At 35.5% G+C, this 20,228-nt stretch overlaps 1 protein-coding gene across 2 annotated transcripts in view; it reads right to left on the minus strand.

Annotated features, from left to right (window-relative positions):
• Positions 1-20,228, minus strand: part of PLCB1 (phospholipase C beta 1) — an 840,557-nt gene that overhangs the window by 42,245 nt on the left and 778,084 nt on the right. The window contains exon 32 of one of the 2 annotated variants that reach the window (XM_027840412.1): positions 13,930-14,047. The exons of the other annotated variant lie outside the window; for it this stretch is intronic. Within the exon in view, the coding sequence (XP_027696213.1) occupies positions 13,949-14,047 (99 nt within the window). The 3' untranslated portion in view covers positions 13,930-13,948. The remainder of the gene's footprint in view (positions 1-13,929; positions 14,048-20,228) is intronic. 2 annotated transcript variants of the gene reach the window in all.

Here is a 20,228-nt window from a genome sequence, read left to right on the forward strand (position 1 = left end):
ACATTTTAACAGCAAAGCACTCTATAAATGTAAGCTATCATTAGTAATATTATGCATATGTTTCCACCTAACTTGATAATATGGGTTTAATTTTTCACATGCTATAAAAGTAAATCAGGGTAAATTTCCCCAAGTTGAGGACTACCTATATTTTACTTCTAATAATAAAATATTTCCAGGACAACCTTCCACCCTCCCCCAACCCCCACATTTCAGACTCATAGCACACCAACATGGCATACACAAGAGTCACTGCTCGCAGATAGTTTAAATCTTACTCGTCTCATTTGTCCATGGAGTTTTACAGACATATAAAAAACAGGTATAGGGGTAACAATAAGATGACTTCAGATCCATTATGGTTCTGGTTAAATGCAACAAGGGTAGAAGGGACTATTCATCAAAACATTGAAATGGAAAACACATAATGATTTTTAAAATATGGTGGATGCCAAAGAGAAAAACAAAGGCATAACAATGCCTACCATCTAAAACAATTGGCTATTTTAAATAAATAGATCCTGACATACTTGGCAAGCAATGTATTTTTTTCTTTAGTGGCATATGAAAGAAAGTTATTTCCATGTGTTGTCAATTTAACACAAGTGGTGAAGGGAAATGAACCATGAGAATTCACCTATGGCAAGATACAGTATGTAAAATAAACCTGTTATTCTTTTGTTAGCAGACTCTAACTTAAATGGCTAATCCAATTATTGCACATTAGAAGACTTCATTGTTTCAGTGTCTCCCTAAACCTTCTGTATCACTCTTATTTTAGAGTTCCAAAAACTGTTTTCTATTAGTTATCTTCTTATATGATTGTTAATGAAGATCTGTTTGACATCACTTTCTATGAAGTTACCTAACATTGACAATATCCCAATCCCTATCAAGACTCTTTAGGACACAGAGTTAATAGGATCATAGATTTATAGCTGGAAGGTCCTCCAAGGCCATCTAGTTCAACTTCCTCATTTTACAGATGTAGAAACTGAGGCTCAGACTGGTTGTGACTTGCCCATGGTCACATAATTACTAAGAATCAGAGGTGGGATTAAAATTCAAGTCTTCCCTAATCTATATCTAGCACTTTATCCATTAACTACAGCCTCTTCCCAATCTACTGTTTCCATGAGTTGACACTAGCTGCTCTTGTTCACTTTGGCAGATTTGGGTGCCAATCAATCAATCAATCAAGGAACATTTATTAAGCACTTGTTATGTGGCCAGGTACTCCTTTGTTATCTCTAATTCACATCTAAGATAAAATCACAGAATCTCCTAGTTGGAACAGTTTAGCTTAGAGTTCCAATCCATTCCTTTATGGGAATCTTCTCTCCAATATCTCTGACTAGTGGCAGTCCAGCTTCTCCCTGAAGATCCCTAGTGATAAATACAAACTATAACCAGAGTTAGTCTATTTCACTCGTGATCACTTCTGTTAGGAAATTTAACCTGATATTGAAATGACTGCCTCTTTTCAAATTTTAACTAGGGCTTCTAGTGCTCTGCTCCAGGATCAAGCAAAATAAATGTAAGCCCTCTTCTTCAGGATATCCCTCTAAATATTTGAAAGTATTTATCATATCCCATATTCTTTTTTTCAGGCTAAATATCTCATTCCTAAAACTTATCTCTGTTTGCTGGCATTTACATTTCCTAGTTACCCTCTACTGAAGGTACACTAGTTCACTAGTTGGACAATGTCCTTTCTGAAAAGTATTATTTAGAACTGAACACAAAAATCTAGGACCTTACTCTGGTGACTCTGATTACAACCTCTTTTTTGGATGCTGTTCTTTTAACAACTGATATTTATCTATTAATTATTAATGTTGCCAATTTCTTTTGATTCCTATGCCATACCATTAATTCAAATTAAGCTTGCAGTCCACCAAAACCTATAGTTCTTTCTCCACATAAATTGTTGTCTAGTCACATCCTCTTCATTTTCTTCTTATAGAGTTGATTTTTTTGAAACTAAGATACAAATTTAATTTTATTAAATTTAGTCCATTGTTTTTGCCTGTTGAAATTTTTAGGATCCCAATTATGTCATCAAATGCAGTGGCTATTCCTTATAGCTTTATGTAAAATACAAATTTGATAAATGTGTCATTTATGCCTGCATGATAAAATGCTTTAAAAAATAGTCAAGAACAAGGCTCTGAGGCAGATCCCTAGAGACCTTCTAGCTTGACACTGAACCAAAGTGTTACCATCACTATTTTGGCCCAATCTTTCAACCAGTTTAATCTCCACCTAACTATATTGTCAAGTAGCCCATATTTTCCATATTTTCCACAAGAAAATTGTGAGAACTTTTTCAAATGCCTTACTAATGTCCATGAATAAATTGCCTTTAGTATTCCCCGATCCACCAGAGTAATGATTCTGTGGAAAAAGGGAATGAGATTATATTGGCATGACTTTTTCTTTTTAAACCTTGGAGATTTTTAGTGATCATTACTTCTCTTTTTAAATTCTTACAATCCAAACTTTTAATAATATGTTCTAGAATTTTATCAAGAAATGAGGTCATTTTAGAGCTTAAATAATTTACCTTCTTTCCCTTTGAAAAACTGTTATAATATTTGCCCATCTTCCATTGTCAGACATTTTTCAAAGGTCGCTTACAATGGCTTAGTATGCATTTCTTTCTGTTCTTTCATTAGCTAGCTGAAATTTATCTATGTTTGTTGACATGAACTTACTACGTAATAAGTTCTGTTTCTGGAAAGGTGGGATCTACCTGTATATCCAAAGATGGGATAATAGTTGACTTCTCAGGAAATATATTGTTTATTTTAATACTGGTATGAGATAGAAGTTTATAATTTATATCAATAGCTGTTTAATAAAAACAGAAACTGAAAAAAAAACTATTTGCAGCAAATTTTTTGGGTTTCTTTGTTTTTAAAGGAAATGTAATATGCTATGCTCAAAAGACATTGTGAATTAACCTTCTAATAGACTCTGGTTATTATACCGTCTCCTGATTTGCTTAATTTTACTTAATCTCCCTTCCTTTATCATTAGGAACCTTTATGTTCTATCACTCCTCTGTAGTTTTGGGAGTACAAAACCTCCAACTTTTTTTTCATAATTATAGGTTTGGAAGAATCATTACATCTATGGTTCTAGACTTATTGAGTCTCTTTTGAAAAGTCTTCTCTTCCTCCTGAACATCATAATTAGAATTAGGTGCTTTCCTCAATGCATTGGTTAACACCTTTAACTAGGGTGTGGCACTACCTAGAATGATGCCTCAAGCCTCCTAGCCCTAGCCCAATTTCACCTATACTAACTTCCTGATTCGCCCTGAGAGGCAGCATGCTCTTTTATGAGGCACGATTGCTGGACCAAAAGTCAGGAAATGTACATTCACATCTTAGCCAGCACTTACTAGAGATATAACCACGGACAAGTCACTCAGCATGTCTGAGCTGCAATTTTCCCATGTGTAAGTAGGGATTAGTAATACTAGTACTATATCTCATAGAATGGTTGTGAGGATAATGCTTTGTAAACTGAAAGCACTATATACATGTAAGTTATTATGGTGAAACTGCTTCTATTTGTTTTTAAAGGAATAAGAATCTCTTTTGAAGAATGAAAAAAAATCTTGTATACAACATAACACATTTTCAAGCAAATACTTTTTCTACATGTGTATAGATTATGGTTATAAGAAAGCACAGTAGACAAATTCTCTAAGTCATAAGAGAGAATCCAATTCAAGAAATTCTAGTTCTGAGAGAGCTATTGAAACCCAATGTCTTTTCAATGGTCTTTTATGCAATCAATTTTCAGTGTCTGTTTTTTTTTTTTAATTTCCTATAAGTCTATGGCAGAGAGGCAGCTTGGTACGATACAGAGAGCTGACCTTGTTTAACTCTGAGAGCCGTGTTTAACTCCGGTCTTTGACTATACTGGCTACATGACCCTGAAAAAAGTTGTTTAATCCCTCAGTGTCCTAGTCAACTTTCTAAGATTATTAGTTGCAGAGCAAGTAACAATTTGTATGGCTAAAGGGAGTTTTTTACACCAAGAGTTCCCTATACCAAAGAAATCACAGGTCAGACACTTATGTCTATGACCAATATAAGAAAAGGAAGGAAGGAATAAATGAAGGAAAACTGTTCAACAGCATTATCACGCATTTACCAGGTGCCAATCACTGTGCTCAGTGCTGGAAATACAAAGAAAGGTAAAAACGTGGTCCATGTCCTCAAGGAACTCACATGGAGGAGTATGGGGAAGGAAGTGGAGCAACCAGAAAAGGCATCTTGCAGCAGGTGAGATCTGAGCTGAGCCTTGGAGGAAACCAGGAGGCTGACAGGCAGAGGTAAGGAGGAAAAGCATTCCAGCCCAATGAAAAGATATCAGATTAGGAGACAAATGTTCCAAAAGACCAGAAAGCTCAAATTTATCTGATAGCTGTGCCCTCAAGAACATAAATATATGATCTGAAAAGAGAAAAGACTTACATTTTCTGAATATGCCTATTTAACGTCATCACAAATAGCTTTAAAAAAAGATGCACTTAAACACAGGATTGAAATATGATATCCATTTCACTAAGTCATAGAATCTCATTGTTGGAAGGGATATCCGAGGTCCTCTCATCCCAACCATCCTTGAAGAAAAATCTATTCTCGAACACATCTGATAAGCGGTTATCCTGATCTGTGTGAGGATCTTCAGTGAGGAAAAATCCACAACCACCTGAGCCAAACTATTCCACTTCTGGATATCTCTCATTGTTGGGAAACTGTTCCTAACTATAAGCCCAAGTCACCTCTTTGTGACTTCTACTCATTTCTTCCAGCTCTGTTCTCTGGGGCCATGCAAAACAAATCCAATCATTTTTCGCCTTACAAACCTTAAAGACAGCTAGTTCTCCCCATTCTGAACCCTACTGACAAGTATTTTCTTCCCAAAGCTAAACATTCCCATATTCCTCAAGTAGCCATCATATGACATGATCTTGAGAGTGTCACCATCTTATTTGCTTTCTCAGGATACTCACTTTTAGTAAAAATCCTTTGTGAGATGTAGTTTCAAGAACTGAAAACAGTATTTCAGAGGTGATCTGGGGTTTTTACCTACATGGTCTTGGGTACTTATAAACTAGACTATTTGTTTACAAAATATGCCGAGGGTGTGTATGCTCAAATGTGCCTCCTACTTTGAAAAATATAATGCCTAAAATACTTCAAAATATACATTAGACATTAATTAATAGGAGGACATTATTAGGGTAGAATTGATACTAATCAATTTGTTAGTTTTCAATTATGTAACTGACATGTTTTCATTTCAATTTTCTTAATAATTTATAGCTATGTAGGCACAGAAATTATATTCATGTTGTGAAGTTCCAAATATTTCCCATTTGAGAAACATGATCTTTAAAGGTTTTGAGTAAAGGCTTCGCAAAAAAACTTTCTTCCCCAACAGTCCATGGAGAACACAGCAGGAGAAAGCAGAAAAGCACTTCACTCAGCCTAAGCTCATTTACATTGTCTACCTGACATGACCTGACCTTTCAATGAATTGTTATTCACCTCAACTACAGAAGTCTTTCATTCACAGCAGGTGTGAGACTGGGGAGGAGGAGTGATGTCAGGGGGTACATACTGTACACTAAGCCTGAAAGCTGGTTAAAATTCTTGCCAGTCACCAATTCCCTTTTTGTTATCTCTAAGCTTTTGGCACTGTCTGTCACATCAATTCTGTTGTTTGACTGTGTGTCTACTTTCAACCCAAGGTTATAATTTTTACTGAAAAGCAGAAATATTTCCTGAATTTCACTAACCTCTGACTGCATAATGGAGGGGTGGAGGTGGTAAGACACCTTTCCAAAGGGCTCGCGACAATGCTATTGAAATAAAACCTGTCCCTCTCTCAAACTAAATGGAAAATTCCCCTTTAGAAATTTGCAGTAGCTAGCAAAACACAAACAACATCAACTCTTCCTGATAGAAACCCCAAACCACATGAACATTGTGAAATGGTAGGGAGACCTGCTCCCTTAGGCCCCAAGCATCATATTTATTTTTAAAATCAGTAACAAGCTAATACTTAACACAGTAGTCTTGTAGGTGGGAAAATATGTCTTCAAGATCTATGACCTTAACCCATAGAAGCAAAAGTAGTTAGGCCTGCAAGAATTATTTCTAGCTTTCCAAATGTTCTATTTAGAGCTAAAAGTGACCTTTGAGATCATCTATCCCAGACTCCTCATTTTACAGATAAGAAAACTGAGGTCGGTAGAGGTTTTTACTTGGCTAAAGTCAGGCAAGCCATAAATAGCAGAGCCAGGATTCAAAGCTAGGTGCTTTCTGCCTCCAGTGCCAGGGGATTTTCTTTCCATAGCACCATACTGTTTCTTCCCATACCAACCAGCATTCTCAAGAGTTTCTAATCTATAACAAGTCTCCCTCACCAATCTAAAAACATTAGAGCTGAATTTCAATATTTTCAATTGTATTAATATTCATAGAAGCCCTAGGGGTTGATTTCTATTAAACCTGCCCTCATTTCTTAGAATCCCATAATTTTAAAACTGGAAGAAGCCTTAAACATTGTCTAGGCTACGTTATTCATTATTCAGATGAGGAAATTTAGGCCCAAAGATGTGTTCAAAGTCATATATCCCCCACCCTTACCACTCTAAATTTTTTCCAGGATTCCCAGGGGAAAGAAGTGAAACCACTTCCTGCATTCTCCAGTTCAGGGTTTTTTAACTTCTGTTAAGCTCCTTCCCCAATATTTTTTTAACCCTGGGACCAAGTTAATCATAGAGTCATAGGATTTAGAATTGGCAGGAATCTTAGCCATCATATTTAGCTTTCATCATTTTACAAATAAGGAAACTAGGGCTGAGAGACATTATATGACTTGCCTAAGATCACACAGAAAATAATTAGCAGAGCCGGAATTCAGATTTAGGTCTTCATATTCCAAGTCTAGTGCCCTTTCCTTTACATTATGCTTTCTCCAAATTACCTAGTGGTAATTTGCCTGGCTACCTTGAATCAGATTCACTTGAGGACCTTTTAATAATACTGATGGTTATGCTTGGTGAACATCTTACCTCTTTAACTATTCTAGCTGTAGTTACTGAGGCTACTCACGGGCCTTAAATGATAGCTTCAAGTATAACAATAACTTGACTGTGCAATACTTATAAACATTGTCAAGGGAACTATTTCGGGATTATTAGTTTCCATGTCACTGGGAATTAACAGGTTATCCTTGAATTCTTCCCAGCTTTAGGGTGGAAAGAACTCATCACTGTAAGTGGTCATGTTCAGCAAAAACAGTTTTTCCAAGTTGTTTCCAGAAACCATATTGATTGGTAGTCCAAGATCATCCATTTTGGGTCAAAAGTCAAGAAGGACAATGGGAATTTGGTTATCATAGTGGATAGAATGCTGGCCCTGTCGTCAGAAAGACTCAATTTGAGTCCCACCTCAGACACTCAGTGTACCAGCAACAGTCTCTCTGATTTTCAGTTTTCTCATATGTGAAAAGGGGGACAAGAATAGTACCTGCCTCACAGGATTGCTATGAGAATAAATGCAATAACCTATGTAAAGTGTTTTGTAAAACTTAAAGTATTGTTTTAAATGTTAGTTATCATCATCACCATCATGATCATGATCATTAACATATTATCATTAACATTAGTATTGTCCAGACCTGTATTCACTGATACAGGGAATCCAAGGGAGGAAACTTTCTCTTAATACTGACTGGCAAAAGCCCTCCAACGCAGTCTTGGAGACTTGTCTAGGATGCTGAAAGATTAAGTGACTTGCCTAATGTCACACAGCTAGTGTATGTCAAGAGTCTTCCTTGAAGTCAAGTCTTTCTAACTTTGAAGTAAGTTCTCTATCCATTATGCCATGATGCCTCTCATTATTATTAAGGTTAGAAGAATAACATGAAAACCAATAATGAGAATTGTATGATTGATCAGTTATTTGCTATCCTCTTTTCTATAACGTGCCTTTTGGCAATTTTGTTATATATTGGCACGTGGACCAACCAGAAAACTAGTATCTATTGGCAGATCTCCAAAGAAGTAACTGGTCTTAGTTGAGGTCAATGAGACAGGAGTTTTTCTATCCCAGGAAGGACACTGAATGAATACAATGATATAAATGTGTTTATACATACACATTCATTTATTGTTATTATGCCATTAAAGCACTGTCCATAGTTGCTGGTCTAGAACAAAATATCTAGAACCACTGGTAGCCAGAGATAAATATTTAATTTCTATCTTCCTACCTTGTCCACATCCATACGATCTGGAGCAGGCACTAGGCTGGCCTTCTGAATTTCAGCATCTCCAGAAACCCATCATTCTTCAAGATGAAATCAACTTCATAACTCACATCTCCCCAGATCATTTCCCACCCAAGCTACAAGACCTCATCATGCCCTGCACTGGGCACTTCTCTTTCCCTCCCATTTCCTACCCTAGCTTTTTTTTTTTTTTTGGTGAGGGAATTGGGGCTAAGTGACTTGTCCAGAGTCACACAGCCAGTGAGTGTTACATGTCTGAGGCCGGATCTGAACTCAGGTCCTCCTGACTCCAGGGCCAATGCTCTATCCACTGTGCCACCTAGCTGCCCCCTTTTGTTTTGTTTTGTTCTTTTTTGCTAGACAATGGGGTTAAATGTTTATTGACTATTGACAGAGATAAAATGAGTGAGAACTATCTGTCATTTCACTCTTACCAAAACCTGTCTGGATTATTCCTTGCCTCCAGCTCCAAGGCTGAGGCCAGAGGCCAGTATATCACCTCCTTCACACTAAACAAAGAAAAGAGGAGAAATAATAGAAACCATCTCTATTCTTCCCAAGCCCCCAATTTGATTTACTCCTTCACTCTGAGCACCTGATCTCACTCATTACTGAGAAGGGAGACTAAAAAAAATTTGAGTTCTTAATACAATTTCTAACACCCTTTATCATACCTTTCAATGTCCATTCTCCTTTCCTCTCCCATTGCTGAAGTGCCTCTTCCTATAGTCCGCCTTCTGTCACTACCACTCTTTTGAAACCATACTGTTCAAGATCACTACTGACTACACAGCTAAAGCAAATTTTTTTAACCTGTCCCTTCCTTGTACTAGTCAACATCTGACCATTTTCTATCTTTTTACTCTCCTCACTTCTTTTCTGTCACATTGGACTCTCATGATTCTCCTACTTTTCTGACCATTCTTTTCCTGTCTCCTTAACTGACTCCACTTCTTCCTCCCTGCCTTCATATACATCCATGTACATACATGCATTATATATATATAGAGAGAGAGATAAAGATATATATATATATAATATATATGGATAGATAGGTAGATATATTTTTTCCTAAGATTCAATTCTGTGTCCTCTTCTCTTAAAATTCTGTCCTTAGAGATTTTTTAAAAAAACATTTGGTTTAAACCTTTCATGCAGTAGTTTATGTATTTTCCTCATCCTCAAAGAAGAGCTGGGTCAGCATCTTTTGTATCATAACCTTTCATACATTAGTAAGGGTAGATGATGCAAGATGTTTCACTTTTGCAAAGCTTGCCATCCTTGACTGGGGCACGGGGGCGGGAAGAGGGAATCTCAGACTATTAGATATGTCTTCATGAGGTAACAAATACAAAACAAAACAATGCTGAATAGCAAAAACAGGGGAGAATCCAAAATGGCTCCCATTGATGACTGCCATGGAAAACTAAGCAGATTGCTTGAGGCATGTCATGGTTTTACAGTTCACACTTGGTTTCACTTTCTGGGAACAAGAAAATATAAATCACTTCACTTACATTAAGTGACTTGCCAATGTTCAGAAAGACAGAATAGGGATTTGAAATAATGTCCTCTGACCTCAAATCCAGTATTAATTTCACTGGGTTATACTGTATTTTAAACATACAGAATAATTCCATGTTCTTTCTCTTCTTTTTATTCATTTGAAAATTCATTTTACTTGTTCCCTACATCACCTTGAATTGCTGTCTAATTTTATATTCATATTCAGTGATGTTGCTAGCTGCCTGAGGACAGAGACTATGTCATCATTTTTTTCTCCTCTTTTTTGGCCTTACAATACCATGCACAGTATTTGGGACATAGCACCCTTGGGACATAAACACCTTTAGCTGGGAACTGATTTGCATTTAATAATGCTACTTTATATATAATATCAGGAAGCTGTTATTCTATAGATGAACAAAATTACATATACATATAAATATCATGTAGGACATCTTTATTTTTTATCTTTTATCCATCATTTAACTATTTTATATTTCTATCTTTTATAAAAACTTAAGAAATGGAGATTACCAGGACAATAAACTATGACTCTTTTGCACAGCTTTATCTATCAATCTCTAACTAATGAAGATGGAAAGTCACATTCACAAAACAACAGTGAATAGTTCTACCCATTTCTGTAACAGCTGCTTTCTAGTCCAGCCTTGAACTAAACTAAAAAATCATTCACTGGAGAATATTTTGACAGTTTTATGCACTGTGGGTTTTTATGTGTACTGGTAACCCTCATACTCATCACAGTATACATAAAGGATTCCTGGCAACATCAATTCAAGTGGATCATAGATTTAAAGCTGGAAGGAACATTTAGGTTACCTACTCCAACTTTCTCATTTTATAGATGAGAAAACCGAGATTGAGAAAGGTTAGTGACTTGTCAGAGTTCAGACAGACAGAGTAGGGACTGGAAACAATGTCCTATGACTACAAACCCAGTCCTCATTTCACTGGGTTATGCAATATATTTCTAAACATATAGAATATTCCCAAGTTATTTCTTTCCTTTTTATTCATTTATCTTATCTTGAGACTTGTATACATTGGATATGAATGGGTATTCTTAATATGCAGTGATACCAACCAAATATGTTATGTTCCTCCTGTGGGAAGGGATCTCCTTTTAAATAGGTTGGTCTTATCTTCAGAGCGCCATCTTAAAAGAGGTCCAAGATCGACTCTTATCATTTCAAGACTACTTATCTTCACTGGGATCAAGTCTTTTCCTGCCTCTTGGCTTTCTCATTGGCTTGTCCTGTACAGCTTTGAATGCTTCTCTTGGAATCTTGCCCCTTATATCTGGTTCATGTTTGGTTTCTGGCTGCTGACTATTCCCTCAAATGTGGCCATTCCACCTCCTCTCCAGGTCTTTGTTTAGTCTACTTAAGATGCCTTTATGAAGGAAGCATTAAATTATAACAGCAGGAAAATTTGCCACCTCATTTGCCCCTCATCTCCCATGAAGTTCTGATAAAACTAAAATGTTTTAGTAAATATAAGAAATGACCAAATGTAGTTGGCTACATTCTTCTATCAAATAAATTCACTTTGCTCTTTTAATTCAGAGCAACTGCCAAGAGGAGTTTACTGTATTGTTCTTTATTTAATAATGAGGTTTATTTGTTCCAATAATATTGCAAAACTTTCATTTGTTTTATGTCACCCATGTGACAAAGGAAGTAAATAGGACAAAACAAACAAAATGAGTAAGAGGTTTTGGATTTTTTTTTTTGCTTGTTTGGAGTCTTGGGACTGTAGGGTTCATTTTTCCCTCTTTAAGAGTAATATTCCCCACATGAATAAGCAAGTTCACTCTATGTCCTGGAGGGAATAAAGCCTAATAACGGAATTAATGTGAGAAGCACAAGACTGACTGAACAGAAAAATACATGAAGACCAAAAAAGTAGCAACATTTAAGAAACTTGTATGTACTTAAAAAAAAAATCATTAACTCAGATAGTAGTTGTCATTGATCATACCTGTGAGAACTGGTTTTTTTAAGTATGGGATCAAATGTTTGATAATAGTTTCCCGGACTACCAGAACTATACTAGCAATAAAGTATTAAAATAAATAAAGGTGTTTAAAAAAAAGTTTTGACATTTATATACATTCAAAAAGATACTTCCAAGGCCCTTGTTTTGACTCTAAATCTCTTTCCAAGATCTCCCTTTAAAAAGGAATCATGAACAAGCATGTCTAGGATCATTGATTTTGTTCTAATCACAACCTACCCATTCTGTTTCCCATGCAATTCTTATTAACACGATGAGCGTAAGCACACTGCATCACATTATTATGAAGCAATTATCAAGGTGAAGTGAAGGATGTCATCAAAGCAATGTAAAATTGCAAAAAAAAATAGATAAGGTAAAAATAGGGATTACCAATAAACAGCCTATAAGCTACATTGGTATGCTTGGGATGCCAAGAAAACTCAAAGAAGTCTCCTGACACACTGGAGGTATACCCTGGGGTAAATTTATGTGAGGATATGGATGAGAACCTTAAAGGATAGCTCCTAATTCATTATTTTAATAGCATGGATAGATTGTAATATGTATTATTAGATGTAATTTCTCCATTGATGAGATCACAGATCTGTTGGAGCATTATCATAAAAAAGTCATGAGTTAAAGGCATATTTACAATTGTATATACACATATACATATAACATGTATATATGTGTGCGTAAATATAGATACACATACATATACACATATGTGTATGTGAATATGTGTATAAATACATATACATATATACTTATACATGACTTATAATTAGTTAGAAATGTTAAATACTTGAGAAGATGGCAAAGGCGAGTTTTTTCAGTTCCTTCGTATCAAAATGTTTGAACCAGATGGTGTGGCTAGTGTAATTTTAATGAATTGGGCTAATATGTTTTGGTAATATTTCCCTAAAGTACTGAAATAATTCAATTCTAAAGTTTTACTACACAAGCAGAGTCAGACCTCTACTCTTCTCACTTAAGTTATCTTTTCTAATCATACTTGTCTGTTCTTCATACATACTGCTTCACAGGACAAGATATGAAGCATTGTTTGTCTTTGTTCAACTGATTTTTATGATGTTAGGATAAGTCTGATTTCTTGTTACAATAAACTTAAACAACTCCCTTACCTCAACATATTTCGCCCCTATTAGAATGGCTTACTCTTTTTTTATACAAAGGAATACTACTGATTCCATGATTTTCCCTCAATTCTCCTGCTTTAGGTAAGTCCCCTTCTAGTTCCCTAAGCTATAGATTATCTCTAATCACTGAGAGCCTTCTTATGCCCTAGCCACTGGCCATTTAACCAACCATCTCTAATATCCAATGTCTCCAACTCCTTATAGTTTAGAGAAATATATTTAGTAGAGATGCAAGAAACTGAAAAACATAATGAGCCTTTAAGTTAGTACTGAGTATTTAGGAGGCCAAAGAGCATAGCAGGGGAAAGCTAAGAGCACCTAACATACCATCTGGGAAGAGAATGATAATTAAACGTAACAGGCTATGGGAGTAAATACAATGGGTAATGGATGGAAAATAGTGTGAAGATATGGAAAGTTATGGAAAGAAAAGGCCTTCTGGGAGTAAAAAACAGCATTTTAAACTGTAATCTGCAAAATAACATTGTGGAATAATAATATCATAAGAAACAAAGCTGGAGTCTGAAAGGCAAAGTCAGGGGATTAAATGTAGGTTATTAAGAAGAAGAAACAAAAAGAAAGGACAGGAAAGAAGCAAATAGATGTAAAAAATAATCTCATGAAGATTGGATGATGTAGAATTCAATTTAAATAAAATTTATTAAATACCTACTATGTGCGAGGTACTATATATTAAGATCTGGAGATACAAAGACAAAATTGTCTTAGACAAAGGTAAAAGAGAAAGGAGAAATATATGATGAGAGAAAGTTGGGGATTGAAAGAATGGGGATGAGGATAAGATGTATAGAGATAGAGAATGTGAAGATAGATGGAAGGATTCCATCCTGACAGAAAACAGCACTATATGCCACAGACCTCAAATTTCTCAAAAGCCACCCCTCTCATCCAGTCCTACCTGGTCGGGAGGATGGTGGTCACCACTTGAGGCCTTGAGGGTTGGGGGGAGTAAAGTTGGGGGGAATAGAGGGATCCTCAGGGCAAGTTTCCGACAAGTATGAGGAGGAGCCTTCCCCCTGTGTGAAAAAAAAGGGAGGCTGTCATTTTTTTTGGCATTGAAATATATGTCTATGTTGTACCTAGTGTTAAAAATTATTTTCTTGGGAGAACTCTTGGATAAACCACTAACCTAGAAATTTGAAACTTCCAACACACTTATATACTTTAATGTCTCTCATGTGGCCTGGTATTTGCCACCATAAATACAACTGAATGGACTATATGGTATTCTGGCCTTTAGAAAGTTTTAATTTTCATTACCCCCAGAGGATTATGTATTAAATATTACCTTCGCCATAACTACTAAGGTATTTTACACAAAGCTACCTCAACCCAATGAAAAATGGTGTTAACTTACAGGAAGTGGTCTGTGATGTTAGATGAGGCAGCCCTAATATTCTGAGTTCAAGCCCAATATCAAGAATGGAATAAGAATCTAATATATTTTTAAAAGAGAGGAATGTTTTCAAAATATTGAAAGGAAAATCTTTTTATTCTAAACATCTTTTTATTCTATTTTCCATCTAAGCAACTCCAAAGAAGACTTAAGTGTGTTATGATGTCCTGAAAGTGTTAAAGTTAATTATTTCCATATTTTAAAAAAAGATTTTATAATACTTTAAGATAATCTTATTTTCTCATATCTATAACACATATATCTAATGTATTGGCACTCAAATTTAATGATAGGAGGTCATTAACTTCAAGGAAAAGGTAAATGGATCCCCTTTCACTTAAGGCAGAAAGAATCAATTTTCGTTAAAAAGTTAAACTTGAGATTTCATACAATATTATTTGATTATAGGGAAAATTGTTTTAATACTAAGGGAGGAATCTTTTATGTTAGTACAATTAGTTTTGACAGGCTCAGTTTTGATGATAGCTAGCTAAATTTATGTTTATCTCCTGCCATTTCTGAATTGTGTCCTCCTTGTGTATGGTATACCAATGGGATAATATCAATAGCATGGAAGAAACATTAATAAAATCATGAATTAGTATTCAGTTTATGATTCTGTCAGGAAGGATAATTATTTATCAGCTAAAGTAAGATCCTATATCTTTGTCATAACTATTAATATTAAATTGACTGATTGATTATCTTTATCATAAAATATGACTGAATTATATACTTATATAAATACATTACTAAAAAACACAGAATTTTAGAATTAGACCTGGAATATACCTTAGAGATAATTTTATACAATGCCCTAATTTTACAAATGGGGAAACTGAGGCCTCAAGAAGTTCAGTGACTTCCCCAAGGTCATAAATTTAGCTAGTGGCAGAACTGCAGCTAGAACCCAGGACTCCTGTTTCTCGATCCAGTACTCTTTCCTTTTTAACTGCAATGAAGGGTTTAGTTCAAGGGAAAAAAAAGTAATGATAGTTGAACAGAAATATGTAACAGGATGTGGGTGAATACATTTCACAATTCGTCTTCACTGATGGGGGTTCTTACTCTAAGTCACAATGATCTTTGACTATAACACTTAAATAAAATGTATATGTAGACTAAGCCCTATTCAGTTCAGTCATAAAGAAGCCTTTCTGGTCATAGCAACCGGATTTTTCTTCCTTTTAGGTGGGTATAATCCTAGGCAAAGAAGAGAATAAGAGGAGGGAAGGTTCTACTTTACCTTCTTGTCTGAAAAAAAAAATGTTTCTTGGCACAGAGAGAAGCATCATGCTCCCTGGTCTTGTTGCCCAGAGGGTAAATGCTGTAATGGAATACTGATGATTGTAGCTTTAGAACTGTAACTTGAGCATATCTAGTCTTAATTCCTTGCTGCTGCCCACCATGTCATAAGTTATAAGTGGAAAATAAAGAATGTACTTTATGAAAGACATAGAGGGAGGAAGGAAGGAATTCAGAAATCATATATCAGTCATATGCAAAGTCCCGTATATGTCAGGTAGCAACAGAATTAATGATTAAATGGTGTTTTGCTAATCCTGAATGCCACTGCCAAAATTTTGGGGCTTACAATCTTGGGCCTCCCTACTACCACCAGGTCACCTGCCTCTGAAGTAATGTGGAGTTTCCTTTTTTGGTAACTCTAAGTATAATTCATTTTTAAAATAAATTAAATGATGATTATGGTCTTGAGTTCACACTAGTTTTGGCCCAACTGAGTGTAGATTTGATGATATTAACTTAAGCAACAGGTCAACTGGCTGCTGGAACTGTCTACTCATTGAAGAAAACCTACTCATTATATTTGTGATAAACCTGATCTGATCAAGTTTTAAAAAAGAATTTGTGAATTTGTGAAAAGAAAATCTATATTTGTTACTATAATTTATCTAGTCTTTTGCTTGGGATTGTCATTAATTCAATTAATTTTTAGTACTTATTATATGCAAGCTATTGTGATGAGAATGAGAAGGTGAAAACAACGCTTTCCTCAAACAGTCCTCAATCTAATAAGGGTGATTCAAACACACATACACATACACATATACATATATGTATATAGATGCATCTATACATGCATATTGTATATATACATATAGATACGTATATTTCTATATATATTTGGACACATACATATTGTATGTATATATAAATATACATACATATATCTACATATACATGTATATGCAAATATGATACAACATAGAACCTGATAAAGACAAAAGAAGTTCATTTAAAAAAAAAACAACATGAAGAGGAAGAGATAAATTTCACTTGATGAGAGAAAGGGGAAATCACTGAGGATTTTGACCAGAATTTGAACCATGAAGGAAGGGAAAGATTTCAACAGATAACGTGGAAGTAGTGCATCCCCCAATGGATAATCCAGCTATATCCAGAAGCAGTATAATTCAGGACAACATCAGGGAACAGCTAATGATAAAGTCTGGCTAAACTATAGAACACATGAAGGAGAACAGTGAGGCATCAGAGATAGGTTGGAGCTAGATCATGGAAGATCTTGGAATCGTATTTTATTGCATGGGTAATGGATAGCCATTGAGGGGTGGCCAGAGTAGGGAAAAAAAAGGCTTGAAAAAGCAGTTTCAAGGTCACTTTTTCATGTCTCCCTCTAACATTATAATTTATTTTGTTGTCAAACCTCTCATTTAATCTATGAAGTGTCACAACATTGCTGACAGATGATATCAACCTCTAATAAAACCCTTCTAATGATGAAAACTTACTATTTCACAAAGTAGTCCATTTCACCATTGGAGAACTCTAATTGTTGCTAAAAAAAAAAAATCATTATATGGAGCCAAAACCTGCCTCCTCTCTATTTCTTAGTTCTAGTTTTACCCTCTGGAATAAAACAGAACTTGTCTTTCTTCAAATATTTAAAGACACATATAATATTGCTTTTTTTTCCAGGTTAAATATTATCTTGGGTCAGCAAGAAGTATGGTCAGCTTATCCTTCCCCTTAAAGTCCATTTCCTCCTCTCTTTTTGAACTCAGTGACTTCTGGAAACCTTTGACCCATCCCTTTTTGGCTACAAACCTCCAATATGGAAGGTGATTACTTTCCTCCCTGAGCTCTATACATATACCATTTATTCCTTGTCTCTAGGAAGGAGAAAGAAAAGTGGGTGTGTATGAGAAAGTAATATATAGGAAGAAGGAACACTAGACAGTTACATCTCTTTTTAACACATTGTTTAGGTGCTCAATGATCTGGTATAGGCCCATAGGGTCATAAAGAAAGTGATGCCAAATAGGAAACAGGAATGGGAGGCTCAGTGCTATTTAACCAAATTTCTATGCCAGCTACCAAATTAGAGATGGCTCAAGTAAATGATTTAGGACAGCAGCTGCTGTAGCAAACTCACAGGGGCGCCAAAGGATATTTTAAATTTTTGAAGGAAAAACCGGTTACTTGACATCTCTCAGACTGAGAGAGTCATTTATTGAAAGTTCATGGTTTCACATTAGAACACTCTACATCCTTTTGATGACATTCTCAAACATCTGAGAAATGTTTTTGATTATGTATACTTTTGCCTACCCCAATAACATCTTGAACTTTCTAATTTGTGATGTCAGACCTCCTTTGCAAAACTGGATTTTCATTGGTTGCTGTGATAAAAAGCAAGCACTGAGTGAAAATCAATCTCAAAGAAGACATGAGAGTGGAGGTATCCAATCTAATTCCAAGGTTTGAGAAGTTGTACAGTGCCCAAAAGGTACACCAATCCCATTAGTAATTGCAGTTATTTAAAAATGAAACAATATTTTTCTTTCAAAATATGTGTATTTTTTTCAAACAGCTACTATGTTGTTAGTTCATGAATGTCTTAAGTTGTTTGGATCTAACCACTTAATAAACAGAACTGTCAGGTATTTCTTTTGGCCTAAAGGTGCCATGGAAATTTAGGGAACCTCTGATTTAAGAGATGGAATTTTCTGCCTTGATTCTTTTCTGTAAGAAGATAGTGCATAAATCATGAATAAATACATAATTTTAGTTGAGATAGCAAATTAAGAAAGCAGCACTTTTCTGGAATATTAGGAAGGGGGTGAAGAGATAGGAGTACTTCCTAAGCACTCCTGGAACATAAGTCTGGTCATTCATAGATTTGATAGGAACGACTTCATCCAGGAAAGATGAGTCATTTTGTTACAGGGATGCTAAAGAGGAAATTGAGGCTAATCATTCCATATCCCCTTGAAAGTGAAAAAGAACATGTGGCTACATGATTAAAATGTTCTTCATGCACAAATTAGGATGCTCTAAAGCTTCCTGGAAATATTTCTTTTCCTGAGGAGCTAAGTTAAAGCAGAAAGCTGTGTTCCAAGAAGCATGGAATGCAAACAGGATGTCACAGCAGTAATAGTAGACTGGAGATGGAGGCAAACTAGTTTTGTGCAGTTTCATAGAAAATTCATTAAAAATCCCCCTGAAAAGGGGACTCTTCATCTGACTTAAGTGAACACCTTCAGTATGTTGAAAAATGTGTGTGTGTGTGTGTGTGTGTGTGTGTGTGTGTGTGTGTGTGTCTTTGTGCAGGAGAGTGGGAATGTATTCAGCACACTTGGGAAAACTCTTCATTAGTTGTGATTTAATATCATCAAGTCAATCTTTGTCTCCATCTCTGTCTCTGTCTCTCTTTCTCTCTCTCTGTCTCTTGAGTGTTAGAGGAAAAGTCAAGCTGTCCTCTTGACAAAAGCATCAGTTCGAATAGGCTAGGCCTCTGAAATTGGAGTCATTTCTCTGGATTGGTGGATGTTTCCTTGATTGGTTTTTATCTCTTCCTGCATATTATATAAACCTCTTCCTTAAGGCCTTGGCAAACGCATTCAGGTGTGGCACTCCCAGTGAAACCAATTATTTTGCAATTATATTGTTGAAAGGGGAGACCAGGACTTACTGCATGGGGCTTAAGGATTCTGGAGATGAAGTTTCTGTAAAAAGTCACCCCTGAGCAAAACTGATAGCAATATATACTAAGGGATAAAATCAAATAGTTTGCCCAAAAAAGTTGTATCTGGAAATTTCCTCCTGAATAAAAAATACTATCTAACAGGCCCTGAAGATCCTTTAAAACACTTTTATTGATTTCTGTGACTTAATAATAAGTTTCAGTGGGACTTGTATACAAATACATATATAATTTTAATGCCAAACTGTGAAACAAGATATTTATACTGGTGCAGGTCACTCACCACTGGGGATTAAATTCTTCTATTACTTACTGTCCTTTATTTTTTCACTTACAAAATTTAAAACATGAAGCTCCCAGAATCAAAAGCATTATATATTACATCACCAAATTGGCCAACCTATATAATTCAGTAAATCAGGCCTGGCCAAGGTTGGTATGCTAGCCAAATTTGTCTCTATCATACTTAAGCCATTGGCTTTGGCTTGTCAAACTGGCAAGGTAGCAGTCTACCTAGGCATCTAGGTGGTAGATACAATGGATAGAGCAGCGGACTTAGCATCAGGACCATGAGTTAGAATCCTGTCTCAGATACTAACTAGTTGTGTGACTTAATCTCTCTGTTTCAGTTCCTCATCTATAAAATGAGGTTAATAATAGCATCTACCTTATAGAGTTGTTGTGAGGATTGAACAAGTTAACCTATTTAAAACATTTTGCAAACCTTAATGCACAGTTTACATAAATGCTAGCTATTATTAAGTTGCTAGCTTTTGAAGTTCATTTTTGATTAGTAAGAATTTTTTCCAGATTATAAATTATTCCCAAAGGGCAA

This window comes from Vombatus ursinus, unplaced genomic scaffold (genome assembly GCF_900497805.2).
Source record: "Vombatus ursinus unplaced genomic scaffold, bare-nosed wombat genome assembly UNPS02014841.1, whole genome shotgun sequence".
In the NCBI taxonomy this organism is placed as follows: Eukaryota; Metazoa; Chordata; class Mammalia; order Diprotodontia; family Vombatidae; genus Vombatus; species Vombatus ursinus.